A 16,133-nucleotide genomic window follows, 5' to 3' on the forward strand; every position below is an offset into this window, starting at 1 on the left:
CTCTCCCCATTTTTTATTCGGGTGGCGCCTCAACGAACGTCCCAATGAAGTAAGAGTTAATTGTCGGTTAACTTGGATATTTTTAAATCAAACAGCTTGGTGACTCTAGTACAAACAAGCGACTGATTGTTTCATGGGGCGAGGTAAGTTATCATTATCGTTTTAACAGAACACTTTAATCAGGAGTACCCAACGACCATTTTTGACAAAATTGTTCATATAATGTTGTAACCACTATTAGAATGTTTCTACGTCAATCTTCGTTAATATTTAACTTTCCTGGGAAAAAAATACCCGCTCTTCACTGCCAGCGAGCAAGAGTTTCAGGAAATAAAACTCCCAGCCAGCCATCGTGTGAGACAGCTTTTAACCAGCCAGCATATTTTAAAATGCGAAACGACACATATTGCCAGCCAGCGCATAAGGGACTTTGAAGTTTGCCAGCAAGCGTTGGTGTACGTTATGAGCCAGCCAGCAAGGTTTCAATACATAATTGTCGAAGGTACTATAAACATCAATAGTAATATATAATTCCATAATAAATGAAAATTAATAATAATAAATATTAATAATATTAATAATAGTAACAACAATAATAGTAATAATAATAATAATAAGCTGTACTCACAGTTTCTTGAAATAGAGGTCCTCGCTAAAATGTGAACTTCGGAAGTAGTTGCAGGGCGATCAAGATGACACGTAAACAAATAACAACGCAATGAACACAGAGTCAAATGTTAGTATAGTTCTTTTTCCCCTTAGTGGTGCACTATAACAATTCGGCATTTAAGTGAAATGCGACCTGCAAAGTCAATGCATTAATCTTGCTGTTTCAATCAACTGGAAACCATTCCCTCAAAAGTTTCACACCAGAACTGGTGCAAAGTTTCACAGCAAAAGCCATGGTCATAGTTGGTCAGACAATCACCGCAAAAGTTTCACACCAGAACTGGTGCAAAGTTTCACAGCAAAAGCCATGGTCGTATGTGGTCAGACAATCACCGCAAAAGTTTCACACCAGAGCTGGTGCAAAGTTTCACAGCAAAAGCCATGGTCGCATGTGGTCAGACAATCACCGCAAAAGTTTCACACCAGAACTGGTGCAAAGTTTCACAGCAAAAGCCGTGGTCGTATGTGGTCAGACGATCACCGCAAAAGTTTCACACCAGAACTGGTGCAAAGTTTCACAGCAAAAGCCATGGTCATAGTTGGTCAGACAATCACCGCAAAAGTTTCACACCAGAACTGGTGCAAAGTTTCACAGCAAAAGCCATGGTCGTAGTTGGTGAGACAATCACCGCAAAAGTTTCACACCAGAACTGGTGCAAAGTTTCACAGCAAAAGCCATGGTCGTATGTGGTCAGACAATCACCGCAAAAGTTTCACACCAGAACTGGTGCAAAGTTTCACAGCAAAAGCCATGGTGGTATGTGGTCAGACAATCACCGCAAAAGTTTCACACCAGAACTGGTGCAAAGTTTCACAGCAAAAGCCATGGTCATAGTTGGTCAGACAATCACCGCAAAAGTTTCACACCAGAACTGGTGCAAAGTTTCACAGCAAAAGCCATGGTCACAGTTGGTCAGACAATCACCGCAAAAGTTTCACACCAGAACTGGTGCAAAGTTTCACAGCAAAAGCCGTGGTCGTAGTTGGTTAGACAATCACCGCAAAAGTTTCACACCAGAACTGGTGCAAAGTTTCACAGCAAAAGCCGTGGTCGTATGTGGTCAGACAATCACCGCAAAAGTTTCACACCAGAACTGGTGCAAAGTTTCACAGAAAAAGCCGTCTCGCAAAAAAGGTTTTGTTTAGTTTAAAATCACATTGCAGGCAAAGAACCTTAATTTTAAATCAGTTTTAAATAAGGTTTTCACACGTTCTCTTTTTCCTAATTCGCTTTGGTATTTTTGTTTATAAGCTTGAAACAGAGGTCGATCAAGGAAATAAAACAAGGTCACTGGGTTGAAATTCAAGACATAATGACCCAGTGATGACCTACTTTAGACGCAACAATGCATTTATTCAATAAACGGGAAATAAATGGGTTATTGTATTTAACACCTACGCGACCTTTACTGCCGGCGCACGTGATTCCCAACGAACAGTGTACCACGCCGACAGAAAATGGAGGATTGTATTCGGATGAAACTGAATGAGAAATTCCCGGGGGAACGTGTCAGATGAGAGTTCGTTAACCTGATATTTGCAACTTTCTTTGCCTTGTTATTCACACACATGTTTTGTCTATTCAGAAAGTGATTAGACTGCTCATGACAAGTTCTGACACCATTCCTTTTCAGCCCTTTGTGTTTTTTATTAGCTCAGTGTAGTTTCCCATATCTGCACTATTCCCCTTTTGTAACGCAAGCGTAAACAATAAGGAAATTTAAAATAAAAAGAGCCTGTCTATACTCGAGGACAAACTTTGAATTGTCTTGCCCCCTGGCAATTTTTATTACCTAAGCCTACATACACACTAGAGACAATTTGTACTTTGCACTATTGGTCAATGAGGGATTTGTCTTTGCCTTATCATCATCATACGCGTAAAAAAATTATTACTTGATTGGCAACAAATGATTGACAAGAAAAACACTTCAATGTTTATGTAGTCGACTTTATTCAGTTTTCACCTGGGGAAAATCTTGGTAGGCAGTCCCTCTGAAAAATTTCCACGAAATAATATAATTTTAGCGTACAGATGCTTAGGTACATGCAAATGGAAAAGACGCTGCAAAAAGTTAATACGTCTTTAAAAAAAGGAAAGCCAGAGATCGAAATTTACCGTCAAATACAATTCACGGCTCAGACCTCAGTGAGCGTTGAAATGCCACATTTCAAGGCGAAACGTTGCTCTAACCTAAAGTAACAGTGAAAATGGACTCTCGATTTTGATGGGAAATTGGGTCTAGTACGCTTAAGAAGAACAAACATAAAATTCTCTTACCGAATGCGATCTTCAAAGATTAAAAAGATATCTGGCCATTAGCTCAACGCCTTCGAAATGACCGCAATTGAACGACGTTTCCCGCCGCCCAAAGGAGCCGCGATCTACAGGATCTAAAGGGAGAGTGTGTTTAGACAAATCTTAGTTTTGAATTTCTTCCCCTAAAACAACGTAACAATGTTTTTAGCTTCTCGTCCCCTATGAAGCAAAACCTTACACTAAATGAGATATGTGCAGTATTAAAATTGTGACCATTGTCAAATAGTTCCAACGGAAAATTCCAGCTTGGCCAATTACAACCACTTGAAATGAGATTTGAATGTGTTCTGCTAATGTTGTGCATTATTCAACGGAAAGACTATGCGTCTTCTATCGGTAGAGAATTGTTTTGAAAAAAACATTTTCCAGAGGCGTTTCCTAAACTGACTAGATCAGAAAAAAAACGTAAAATTTTGCTTACCTTAACTTTTGGCTGACTTCACAGAATCGACCAGTTGCCTGTAGCCGCTAACTAGACAAAAAACCTAACAATCTAACGAAACAAGCAGGAGGTTTCTTCCAAGCTACAATAAGATAAATGTAAACCGAAAGCGAAACCGAGCAAACAATACGAAACCGCCAGCGGTGCTGTGCGCTCAAATGTGTGTTGAAACTATTTCACAGGGATTCACAGCATGAGATAATGCATAACTTAAAAATGACACACCCCAGTCAATAATTAGGAAAAAAGATATTGTACTGGCAAAATTGGCGCGAAATCGCGTTTCACCTTTCTCGCGTGGCTTGATTTTCACACTCAATTAATTGCATGTTTCGCTCGCTCTACTATCCCTGGAAAATGAGGAACTATTCAACGGTGCGAAGATAGATATATTTTTTTATAGTACGGTTACCACGAGAAAAACAAACTCTACAAACTAGAGATTTTTTTATCTAGCCAGGCCCCGCGTTGCAACATAATTTCCCAGCAAGCGTGGTGGTTATAAAGACTTTCCAGCAAGTTAAGTAGCGAATGTTCAATTTCCCAGCCAGCGCAATTCTGCCCTGTAGAGCGGGTATTTTGCAGAGCGGCTCCGTTGGGTACTCCTGTTTAATAATTATTCGCCGAAGGCAAGGTGAATATCGGTGAATAAAAATTGAGACGAGGTCGAGGTTTTTATTCACAGATATTCACCGAGCCTGAGGTGAATAATTGTTTTAGTATAATTACATAGGTGATCATTTGAAAAATATGCATTTTCTTTAAAACTATTTCTTCGCCTGTCACCTCGACAAAACGGCTTGCAGCCATTTTGAAAAAAAAAACCGCTTAGGTGATTATTGCGTTATAGTCACCTCAAGTGCAATCAATCAGCGAGGAGAATTTTCAATAATCACCAATGTAATTCTACCACTAAAGCTTGAGTACTTACACTCTGTGGTTTGTCTCGACTTCACCTTTCAAATCGCGGGCACAGAAATCTTTGTAGTCGCGGTAAAAGGTAGAGTTGTAGGGCAAGCATCCTTTATCTCCAAATTTGATACTACGAGCTAGGGGTTGAGATATGGTTGCTAATAGAAATCGATCGACTTTACTGACTGAAAACACGCTTACCAAAAGAAACATCACATAAATTGCGTAACCAATACTGCTTTCAGCCATAATTGTTTTTATGCTCAGTGATCATTCACCAGTCCGTGCGTGATTGACATGGGAGACTCAGAGACAAGATTTTATTGCACAACTGTTACTATAAAACGTCTAAAACCAGTGACCTCGCAGTTAAATTCACCAAAGAAATTTTGATGTCTTGTATATAGTTTCCAAGAGCGTAGCAAGGGGGGTCCTGGGGTGCCCGTGACCCCCCCCCCCCCTTTTTAAGCCTATTTTTAAGCAAACAACCTACAATATTCAGGTGGCGGAAACTCCACAATCTGGTAAGTTCCCTCTGTTTGACACAGTGTGACCCCCCACCCCCCTCCCCCTTTGAAAACTCCTGGATAAGATCTTTCTAGGGAGTCAAGTACAATTAATGTTGATCTAGCATAGCTACTCTATAGTTCTTATATCAGTTCGTAATTCCTCTACGTAAGTCGTTGTATTTCTCTTGCTCGTTTAGTGATGTTTTCTCTCTGATCTTTCCTACTTGATCACACTGTTCCTTCCATCAGCATCCATGTGTTAATGAGCTCCTGCTAAGGTTTAAGTGTTTAAGTTCTTACTATTATTATTATTAACTTCTTACCAACCGAGCGCGAGGGCCGTACTGGGGAATATTGGCCCGAGGTCGTGTCAGTACTGACCGAGCGCTGCGAGGTCCGTACAAAAACGACCGAGGGCCAATATTCCCCAGTACGGCTAGAGCTAGCTCGGTTAGTAAGTAGTTTATTATATGGCTTTTTAATTACCTTTTGCTTTGTTTATCATCTTCCCAGTCTACACTTGACTATATAAACAGCTGGGCCTCCGACAACTGGATGCGTCTTAACGCTCAGTAAGAAATGCAAAGAGTTGCGTTTGTGTTTCTTCAAGGAAAAAACCCAGTTATCCTCCATAACAATTGATGATCAACCGTTAGAAGTGGTAACCTCACATAAGGTCCTGGGGCTTATTATTAAGAATGACTTTAAGTGGAATGAACATATCGCATCAGTAGTTGCTAAGGCATCGAATCGCTTACATATCCTACGTGTTTTACGTAGAGGTGGTGTCCCAGCAGCTGACCTAGTCTCAATTTATGTGTCTTTGATACGCTCTATTTTGGAATATAGCTGCGTAGTCTGGCATTACGATCTTCCTTCCTATCTGTCTGAACAGCTCGAAAGAGTCCAGAAACGAGCTTTTGGTATTATCTTTCCCAAACAAACCTATAGCAGGGCATGTGAACTCGCTGAATGTTCAAGGTTGGACGTTCGCCGCAATGACCTTTGCATTAGAACTTTAAAGAAAATTGACGGGAAGGGCCCTCTCTCAAAGCACCTGACAATGACGAGGGTGAGCGTGCATGGACGTACGATGAGGAATACTCACAGAACCCTATAAAAGTGTAGAACGGAGCGGCTTAAAATAAGCTTTTTTCCTAGTGCAATTATTTCTTTTAAAAATAATGTTTAGAATCTACATTTTTATGTAATTTTTAAATTTTATATAATTTTTTAAATTGTAAATACACATTGTAATTCATTTTTAAATGCGAAAATGTGTTTTCAATAAACTATTAACTATTAACTATTAACTATTATTAACTAAGCTAAAAGGGAAAACAGCTTACTTCCGGTTGCCGTCCACGTCTCAAAAACGCGCATGCTTAAGCTCCCTAATTATAGAAGCGCACGCACACGCGCTCAGTGAGCTCCAATGCATTGTGACGCGTATTTTTCAAAATAAGCCGAGTGTGTCTTTGGCGTTAAAATCAGGAAGTCAGGATGGATGAAAAAGGTTAGCACATTTTCTAAAAAATTCTTCAACAAATTATTAGAAGTGAAAGCAAGACTTGCCTTCAATTTCTAGAGCTGTCAGAAGAGGAAAACGTCGACTTGAAAGAACGTACTTTACAAGCTCAAAGTACTCAGGTAATTTGTAACTTGAATTACCAACCTCTAGATCAGGATTTAAAGACATCGAAACGTTCATTCTCCCATAGATTCATTGATTTCTTTGTTGGTTAGTCATGACAACTTGGTGTTATAGCAAGATCACACCTCTTAAGCTGATAATATTCTTCATTCTCAATACATGTCTGACTAGAAAATTCATTGAAATTATGAGGAGAACTTATGTACCGATCGCTCCTCGGGGTCAAAGTGTTTAAGGACCTTAGCAAAAACGGGAGGCGAGCACGCTACAAAATTGCAAGTTGAAAGAAAAGACTTAGTTCAAAGAAAAAGCAATGATTCGGACGGCGTGCGGCCGAACAACTGGAACAACAAGATGAAATGTAAATTACTACGTTCGTGGAAACGCGAACAAACCACCGTGAAATTTCAATTAACGTTCTTCGCCTCAACGCGATTCACAGTAACCCCAGTTGCGATTTGTATCTGTTGATCTGTTGGAGATCAGGGGCCCGTTTCAGCCGTTTCTCGAAAGTCACGAAAACGTTTCGGGTCCGAAATGCCATTTGTGAAACTGCCAACCGCTTGTTTTGGAAAGCCGGTCTTTTAACATGTTTTCAAGGTAACAAAAAGAAAAATGACTGCGAAGTTTGAAGACTTAAATCCTCTCCGTTCTTGAGATACAAAAGGAATTGTGACACCCGAAAATGGCCCGTAAAGTTTCGGGACTTTCGAGAAACGGGCCACAGGGTTTTGAGGGGGCGTTTTCCGAAAGTCCTAAAAGTTATCAGGCGTCTTTCGGGCGAGATAAAAAGCTTGGAAAACGTTGACGTCATGAAACTTTGCAGTTGTCTTTTTTGTACGTTCCCTGAAAACATGTTCAAAGATTTTTTTTTTTTTCAGAATAAGCAGATCTTACGCATAAAAACAAACGATAAGAAATTATGACGTGTCGACCGTCCTACGGTCAGTTTTCAAGTTCAAGCCATGTCAAGAAGAAATGAGGGGACAGAGAGGGAGGCTCCCGGTCCAGCCCTTGGGATATGTCATGTCCACAAAAGTTATTTTTAGACGAGCGGAAATCTTTGTTCTAGCGGAAGTCTGTCTTCCGAGACGTCCGCATGCAGGCCAACCTTGGTCTGATGTTTGAAAGAAAAGCAAAGATATCATGTAATGGCGGACGATGTGGACTTAACGTTTGTCGATGACTGCATGCGGACGTCTCGGAAGACAGACTTCCGCTCGTCTAAAAATAACTTTCGTGGACATGACATATCCCGGCCAACGCCCCGAGCCTCCCTCTCTGTCCTATCATTTTCTCTTGGCCAAGTACATAAAAATATCTCTTTTCGAATCCGAAAAGTTTTGACGTTTTTGAGAAACAAGACCCATGCAGGGAACGCTGGATGGTTCAATTGGTCCACCTATCAACATCCCCTGTTTTTTTTTTTTTGTTTTTTGTTTTGTTTTGTTTTGGGAGGTGGGGTGGGGGAAGGTTGACGCTCGCAACCCAGTGGGTTTCTTATTTCACAGTTTATCATACCTTTAAAACCTTCACTGATGGGTCATCCACTTACAGACATTGCAAGCAAAAACTACAGTTGAAACAACATTACAGTGGATAACGTCCAAACCCTCGACAGGAATCCGATATCCGGAAACGGATGGAAATATGCGGGTCCAGAATTTAACATGGTGAATTGTCTTTATTTCAGTCAGTTCCTCTTGTAAATTCACAAGGTAAAATGCTGTTACCGCCGGCTGGAGTAGAGGAGTGCTCTCGTCCCATGTATGCCAATCCTCGACAAATTTTACGGATTCTCAAACGAAGGGAGGTGAAAAGGCGACTTGGTTCTTTAGGAAAATTGAGAAAGCGTACTCTAGTCAAAGCTGCAAGTAAGAATGATGCCAAAAATCCCGACCTAGCGCCAAAAGTAGATTCCGAGACTAATTCTAGTCCAAAAACAAAAAGCGACGAATGCTAAAGAGCATGCGCTTTTATAATTAAAGAAACGAAAGAACTATTTCAATAAAGTCTATTAACCTTTGAAAAAAAGTGGTGAAAAGTCAGTAATAGTACTATTATTCATAGCTAACCGCGAACAGCAATTCACTATCCTGGTCACGTGTTTATTCCAATACAGTAAAAATTTTACACTTAATTAGCATTTACCTAAATAATGGAATCACTATTCTTTAATTTAGATGAAGAATACTATTGAACCTTCTGTCTCAATGATGTTAGTCAGTGTGACCTGTCGAGGGCCTAGGGCTTGCAATAATTGTAGGTAGACATTCTGCTCAATCACTTGAATCTCATGCCAACTCAGCCCCAGATAAAAATATTACACGTAAATGCACGAAGCCAGTAAATGGCTTAAATGACTCCAGAGGGGTTCCCATTGACCAAGCCTTCCAAAACCCAAGGGGGCTCCCATTAACAAGTAAAATCAAGTGGTAATTATTGCGAGTTACATGGTTAAGCAGAGTAAAATCTCTAAGTGTTTCCATTGAAAGTGAAACTGTTAAAGGCGATACAGTTTTTCAGTGAATGTATGTTGTCAACCCTTGAACTTCTAAGACATGATCCATGGACAACTAAAATCTCTATCTAACTATTGAAAAAGAAAAGGTCTACAGAGCAGATGAAAGATTTTTACAGAAAAAACTTATGAAAGGTGCCACAAAACTGGCAACTGACTCCCCCTTGAGTGAGAATGTGTTGAGGGATTGCTAGACCTGGGTATGACATTAAACTGGGATTGCTTGTGTTGAGGGATTGCTTGTCCTGGGTATGCAACTGGTGGCGAGGCTGCAGTTTGGAAGTACAGGAGCTGTGGGAAATCTGGAGTTATCCCTTAGTTGTTATCACTCCCAGGTCTGCTCTAGCCTGGAGCTGTAGCACCTATTAGAGCCCCAATTATGGATTAAATAATAATGTCAAGATTCATGAACATGAAGGAGACTAGTCCTCTCTTGCCAAACTATTTAATTTCAAATTTAGTTTGCTCTTGTTCCTCATAACAGGCATTCTTTTGAGTGTCAATTCGTATTCTGCAACCATATGCTGTTTCTTTGTCTAGTAGCCCTCATTGGAGAACGTGATGCTTGCATAGTGTGGATAAGCCTTCTTTAGTTTTTCTACTGTGATGGAATGGTCTGCTTGACCATATCCCTGGACACAAGAGAAATAAATAATTAACGGGAGAAGGAAATTTGAGACACTAACAACAATAAGCCCTCCCACCAATGTGTTTTCAGCGCTCCCATGAATGGGTGGAATTTTGTTGATGGTTCTGTACTCTGCTCTGAGAGGATTTTTAATGTTTCCTTAGCCTGCATAGCTAGCGTTTCCGTTTGGTTTCACAGAAGAGAAGTTTCTTGTTCGGTCAAAACATCGAAAAAGCCCGCTTCTCAACATTTCTCTTCTATGCCCCACGGAAACGCTTGCTATGCAGGCAACTGTTTCCTGCTCTCAGTTTAAGAAATTTATGATGGAACTGGTTGTTTTATTGTTTAGAACTTAACTTACCATTGAATAACCATAAACAAATATTTTGCTTTCAGCATTGTCATGCTGTATTCTTCCTCCTCCAACACAGTCAGACTTCAAACCCATCTGCCTAATTTCTTCCTCTATTCCATCATAAATGTCAGCTGATGATATAAAAAGGAAATAATGCTCACTTAAGTACTCTGTAGACTAGACTGCTAGCAGTTCCTTCTGAGTCAGTCAAATTGCCTGCTTTAGTCAGTCAAACAACCTGGCCGAGGGGAGAATGGTGATAGAGGGGTTATTAGCCAATATAAAAAATACCATAATAATAATAATAATTAATAATAAAGGTCTTTATTAAAATATTCTAAACAACAGACGTGTTTAGTTACAATGGAATAATTGAGTTATACAGACAACTAATTAACTAACTAGCTAATAACTAACTACAAAAACAAGCATCTATTTATAAAAGTTCTCTTGAAACGCTCAGTTCTGACAAGGGAGATAATATAGTTGTGGCGCCTCTTACGTAACGTAACCATAGTTCGCTTCGGTGGCAGAAGGTCATCTAAAGCTGTTATTAAATTACTGTCAGTGATCTTGTCCCATAACTTCTTATCTTTCAGGGCAATAATATTTTCAATGAAAAAACGTTTATTACAGTAACCAAGCTTAAAAGCTCTTTTGAGCGGCCTGTCTATACGACTTAAGTACTTATGATAATACGCACAGCCCCATACTTCCACAGCATATGTAAGTATAGGTAGAATAAGACTAGTGAAAAGGATATGAAGATGATCCAACGGCAGTCCATAAAATTTTCAAACACGTAAGATGCGCAAACGACTGCTAGCTTTCGATAGGATATTATCTAAATGTAAATCCCAGTTACACGGATCAGACTGAAAGGTTACTCCCAGCAACTTTAGACTAGGTTTCTGCTCTATAAAAGCCAGAGGAGCTGGTATAGCCTTGGTGGATTTGCCTTTAAGAAGCATTTACCACGTTTTCTTGAAGTTTAGTTGCATGCGGTTAACAGTTGTCCCTCCAAAAAAGAGTATTATTGTATTTTCAATATTGGCTAATTTAATAGTAATACATGAGGCAGCAGTTCCACTGGCAACCTTTGTGGTTTCCATAATTGGTGTTTGTAGAAGAATCCTCCTTACAATAACAGGTTTCTCTCTACTAACAAAAACATTCACTAATTAGCAGGTAGCCAGGGAAAATATTGTGTGTGTGCATGGCTAGTTGAGCAGAAATAATAGCCAAAAGTTAGGGTTAGTCTGTCAAATGAGGAAGAGAAATTCACAAAGCAAACTCTGAACCTCAAGATAAGGTTAACAAATAAAAAAAAACTCTGAGTGAAATTAAAAACTTTAATTTCAGAAACAGCCAGTGCAAGAAACTCATTCGTTCTTTAAAAACTGCTGTGGAGATGTACCAGAGATGTATCTCAGCTCAGTTGCATGACTGACTAAAGCGGGCCATTCAACCGACTCCAAGGCGACTGCTAGCAGTCTATCTGTACACCCATTGGCTTGGGGTGCCTTGAGGGTAACTCCCACCCCACTACCTGAAAAATTGAAAAAGTTGGATTGCACTGTTATTAGGTTCAAGGAATGTAAGTTGTAAAATCAATTACAACCCACATTTCACAAGTTTAGTCTATGGCCTGTGTGCAATAAATTAAACAGGAAAAATTAATCAGTGCCAACTACTGCAATATCTCCACAAAAAATGAGGACAGTATGGTATTTAGTACATTATATCTTTTGGTAATCAAATCTCATGGGAAAGAAAACCTTGCAGTCATGAAAGCAGACCACAGTGAAGCATACAGTGAATCAAACTGACCATTCTTTGCACATGTACATGTACCAATAATGATGTGAGTTAATAATAATGGGCAGTATGAACAAGAGGTTTTTTGATGCATATTACCAGACAAATCAAAACCAAACAAACAAATGTGCTCCCACTGGTCTGATCGATGTATTACCTCAGTCCATCTCTCACACATCCATGATTTGATTACACTATTGCAATGAGGTTGATGGGCAAATTAGTTAACTTACATTACAGAAATAACATGGAAGCATTGGACACAGAAAACATTAAGTGCTTGGCTTTATGTATCAGCTAATTCCAAGAGCACCCATCTCCCCCCCCCCCCACCCCACCTCTTTCCCCAGCAAACCCCAGGGCATTTGTACAAAAAAAAAGGTCAATGCCCCCCCTATGTCGACAGTTTACACTGTCAAATGCCCCACTGGTTAGGGCCTCACAAAGCGTCAAATACCCCACCGATGAAGCATGCTGTCACGACATACTAATGATATGAAACGGCAAAAATGAAGAAAAAGATCAAGATTGTTTACCTTTCAAGAAAATTTCAACAAAGTTAGTGGCCAGAACCGCTTTACAGTTGCGTTTTTCCTCATTCCAGACTTAAACAGCGGCATTTTTCACCAAAAAACAAGCTACTGCTCGGTACAACGCCAACACATGTGTAGTTGTAGCAAGAGAAATTCCCGTACAAAAAATAATTATCTAGGTAGCGACCACTGACCAATGTTTTTCTCGATAGTCAAATGTCGGCCCCTACGGGTTTCATCCTGTGTCAAATTCCCCACTATGTAGAGCTATATCCTCTTGTCAAATGCCCAGGTTATGCCCCGGGGGGCGCACTTGGAATTGACTGGTACATTATGGCCATTAATTGAGGAAGAGTGTAAGCTGGAAATTAAATAGCCGTGTTAGAGTCATAAAGTCCCAAAAACAATTTACCAAAGTTCTTTGAATAACAGCTTGGAATCTGTCATGTCTACTATAGAGCCAACCAATCTCTAGAGACACATGCAGATAACAATAATGTAATGTACAATTTGGTGGCCGAACAAAGAGAGCTAATGAGAGATCTACAGCTTCTATTTAATGAATCAAAATCCTCAATTCAAACGGTTTGGTACGGTCCAGCAGTCTGGCAATACATACCACGGTAACCGGCCCAAGAAAATCCTCTCACTATATACTTAAAAACATTGCCATGAGCATCACCAGTTACTTTGATAAGGATATATTTGAAACGTCCTTCTGGGTCTATTTCGACATCAGCGATGTTTGACAACTTTGACGATGACCCTTCCGCCATATTGGCCGTGACTACAAATAGAGCCCTGGGGAATACCGTGACAAAACGTGTCCACATTGTCCACATCGTGACAATCGGGAGCGTCTTGCCTGTGACGCCAGGAGACTGGAGGGGTGGGGAGAATTGGCGGGAGAACTGAACCTTCCTCAGGAAGGAAGCTCACTACTGTACTACTGTCAACAATTTGTAGCCTTAGGGAGCGGGTGAGAAACCCGGTTTTTCATCTCCGGATTTCAAATCGAATTCAAAACCTGGCCCCTCATGACAAAGCTCCTCCATCTCCTTATATTAGAAGGGCTAACACTCGAAACATCAACTCACAAATCTTTCTCACGGTGATTAACTTGCCTCTGCTCGAGCGGTTTTCAATAGAGTATCGTAAAACCACAGGCTGCTCAGACTCGGAGGGTAAAAATTATAAGGATTTGTATGGGAATCTCGATAACAAATTGGAAAATCTATTTACCCGCAAAAGTTCTCAATAAAAAGCCGTACTTTATTGTCGTGGAGAATTTCTCGCTTTTTGTGTGGTTATTTGCCTGATTGAATGCGATTCTAAGCGACTTCTCAAATTCCCGGGTTGTCACTCGTGGTGGTGGACAAAAAACTGACCCCAGTCAAGGGACTACCATGATGGACTATCCTAAAAATACTATTTTGAATGAGCACTGTTGGTCTATATGTAAGCAACATCTCTCACACATCTCTCACACATCCATGATTTGATTACACTATTGCAATGAGGTTGATGGGCAAATTAGTTAACTTACATTACAGAAATAACATGGAAGCATTGGACACAGAAAACATTAAGTGCTTGGCTTTATGTATCAGCTAATTCCAAGAGCACCCATCTCCCCCCCCCCCCCCCCCACTTCTTTCCCCAGCAAACCCCAGGACATTTGTACAAAAAAAAAGGTCAATGCCCCCCTATGTCGACAGTTTACACTGTCAAATGCCCCACTGGTTAGGGCCTCACAAAGCATCAAATACCCCACCGATGAAGCATGCTGTCACGACATACTAATGATATTAAACGGCAAAAATGAAGAAAAAGGTCAAGATTGTTTACCTTTCAAGAAAATTTCAACAAAGTTAGTGGCCAGAACCGCTTGACGGTTGGGTTTTTCCTCATTCCAGACTTAAACAGTGGCATTTTTCACCAAAAAACAAGCTACTGCTCGGTACAAAGCCAACACATGTGTAATTGTAGCAAGGGAAATTCCCGTATAAAAAATAATTATCTAGGTAGCGACCACTGACCAATGTTTTTAACAATTATTCCTCGAGCCCGAATGGGCTATGAGTCAATAGCCCATGAGGCCGAAGGCCGAATGGGCTATTGACTCAGAGGCCATGAGGGCGAGAGGAATAATTGTTTTAGTAAAATCCAACTAGTTGGTCAAAAAAATATCGAGACAAAACATCTTTCGCTAGTTAAAGCTATACTTTAATTGTTGTTTTGGTTTTCAAAGCCGGCGCTTTTCGCTACTAGTGGGCTATAACAAATAGCCTACTAGTAGCTCAACCAATCAGAACGCAGCATTGATAATAGACCACTAGTTGGATTTTACTAATTCTCGATAGTCAAATGCCGGCCCCTACGGGTTTCATCCTGTGTCAAATTCCCCACTATGTAGAGCTATATCCTCTTGTCAAATACCCAGGTTATGCCCCAGGGGGCGCACTTGGAATTGACTGGTACATTATGGCCATTAATTGAGGAAGAGTGTAAGCTGGAAATTAAATAGCCGTGTTAGAGTCATAAAGTCCCAAAAACAATTTACCAAAGTTCTTTGAATAACAGCTTGGAATCTGTCATGTCTACTATAGAGCCAACCAATCTCTAGAGACACATGCAGATAACAATAATGTAATGTACAATTTGGTGGACGAACAAAGAGAGCTAATGAGAGATCTACAGCTTCTATTTAATGAATCAAAATCCTCAATTCAAACGGTTTGGTACGATCCAGCAGTCTGGCAATACATACCATGGTAACCGGCCCAAGAAAATCCTCTCACTATATACTTAAAAACATTGCCATGAGCATCATCAGTTACTTTGATAAGGATATATTTGAAACGTCCTTCTGGATCTATTTCGACATCAGCGATGTTTGACAACTTTGACGAAGACCCTTCCGCCATATTGGCCGCGACTACAAATCGAGCCCTGGGGAATACTGTGACAAAACGTGTCCACATTGTCTACATCGTGACAATCGGGAGCGTCTTGCCCGTGGCGCCAGGAGACTGGAGGGGTGGGGAGAATTGGCGGGAGAATTGAACCTTCCTCAGAGTAACAAAGGACTACTGCCAACAATTTGTAGCCTTAGAGAGCGGGTGAGAAATCCGGTTTTTCATCTCCGGATTTCCAATCGAATTCAAAACCTGGCCCCTCATGACAAACCTCCTCCATCTACTTTTTCACCCAATCCTTATATTAGAAGGGCTAACAATCGAAACATCAGCTCACAAATCTTTCTCACGGTGATTAACTTGCCTCTGTTCGAGCGGTTTTCAATAGAGTATCGTAAAACCACAGGCGGCCCAGACTCGGAGGGTAAAAATTATAAGGATTTGTATGGGAATCTCGATAACAAACTGGAAAAGATATTACCCGCAAAAGTTCTCAATAAAAAACGGAATTTATTGTCGTGGTGAATTTCGCGCTTTTTGAGTGGTAATTTGCCTGATTGAATGCGATTCTAAGCGAGTTCTCAAATTCCCGGGTTGTCACTCGTGGTGGTGGACAAAAAACTGACCCCAGTCCAGGGACTACCATGATGGACTATCCTAAAAATACTATTTTGAATGAGCACTGTTGGTCTATATGTAAGCAGCATCTCGAATAGTGCTTACTTAAGCCTAAACACCCATTTTCAACCGCGTGGATCAAACAATATTTTAAATTATTATATGGCTCTGTCTCACGAGGACTGGGAACTACAAAATTCATTAATTTGATTGGCTAAAATCGATATTGACCGCGG

General features: G+C 40.4%; 2 protein-coding genes across 3 annotated transcripts; one reads left to right on the top strand and one right to left on the bottom strand.

Moving 5' to 3' along the window:
* Window positions 1-15: 15 nt before the first annotated feature.
* LOC137993211 (uncharacterized) lies at window positions 16-9,312 on the top strand. Its single transcript, XM_068838919.1, has 3 exons — window positions 16-143; window positions 6,441-6,502; window positions 8,200-9,312. The coding sequence occupies exons 1-3, from the start codon at window positions 134-136 to the stop codon at window positions 8,467-8,469; spliced, it is 342 nt and encodes a 113-aa protein (XP_068695020.1). The 5' UTR covers window positions 16-133; the 3' UTR covers window positions 8,470-9,312.
* Window positions 9,313-9,458: 146 nt separating this feature from the next.
* On the bottom strand, window positions 9,459-15,305 carry LOC137993209 (14 kDa phosphohistidine phosphatase-like). Of its 2 annotated transcripts, none has more exons than XM_068838917.1 (3): window positions 15,132-15,305; window positions 10,017-10,141; window positions 9,459-9,659 (listed from the first exon to the last, which is right to left on the bottom strand). In XM_068838917.1, exons 1-3 carry the CDS (start codon window positions 15,286-15,288, stop codon window positions 9,564-9,566), a joined length of 378 nt encoding a protein of 125 aa, XP_068695018.1. In that variant the 5' UTR covers window positions 15,289-15,305; the 3' UTR covers window positions 9,459-9,563. The 2 variants fall into 2 exon arrangements, with proteins under 2 accessions (XP_068695018.1, XP_068695019.1); XM_068838918.1 differs by lacking the exon at window positions 15,132-15,305 and adding an exon at window positions 12,981-13,157.
* Between the last annotated feature and the right edge of the window lie 828 nt (window positions 15,306-16,133).

Source organism: Montipora foliosa, chromosome 2, assembly GCF_036669935.1.
Source record: "Montipora foliosa isolate CH-2021 chromosome 2, ASM3666993v2, whole genome shotgun sequence".
In the NCBI taxonomy this organism is placed as follows: domain Eukaryota; kingdom Metazoa; phylum Cnidaria; class Anthozoa; order Scleractinia; family Acroporidae; genus Montipora; species Montipora foliosa.

Bases quoted from the DNA above. Each gene is read 5' to 3' on its own strand.
- LOC137993211 (XM_068838919.1), top strand. The intron at 6,503-8,199 runs GTAATTTGTAAC...TCTTTATTTCAG, and splicing joins TACAAGCTCAAAGTACTCAG to TCAGTTCCTCTTGTAAATTC.
- LOC137993209 (XM_068838917.1), bottom strand. From the start codon at position 15,288: ATGGCGGAAGGGTCTTCGTCAAAGTTGTCAAACATCGCTGATGTCGAA. The intron at 10,142-15,131 runs GTATGTATTGCC...TTATATCATCAG, and splicing joins TTCTTGGGCCGGTTACCATG to CTGACATTTATGATGGAATA. The intron at 9,660-10,016 runs GTAAGTTAAGTT...TCTTGTGTCCAG, and splicing joins TTGTTTATGGTTATTCAATG to GGATATGGTCAAGCAGACCA.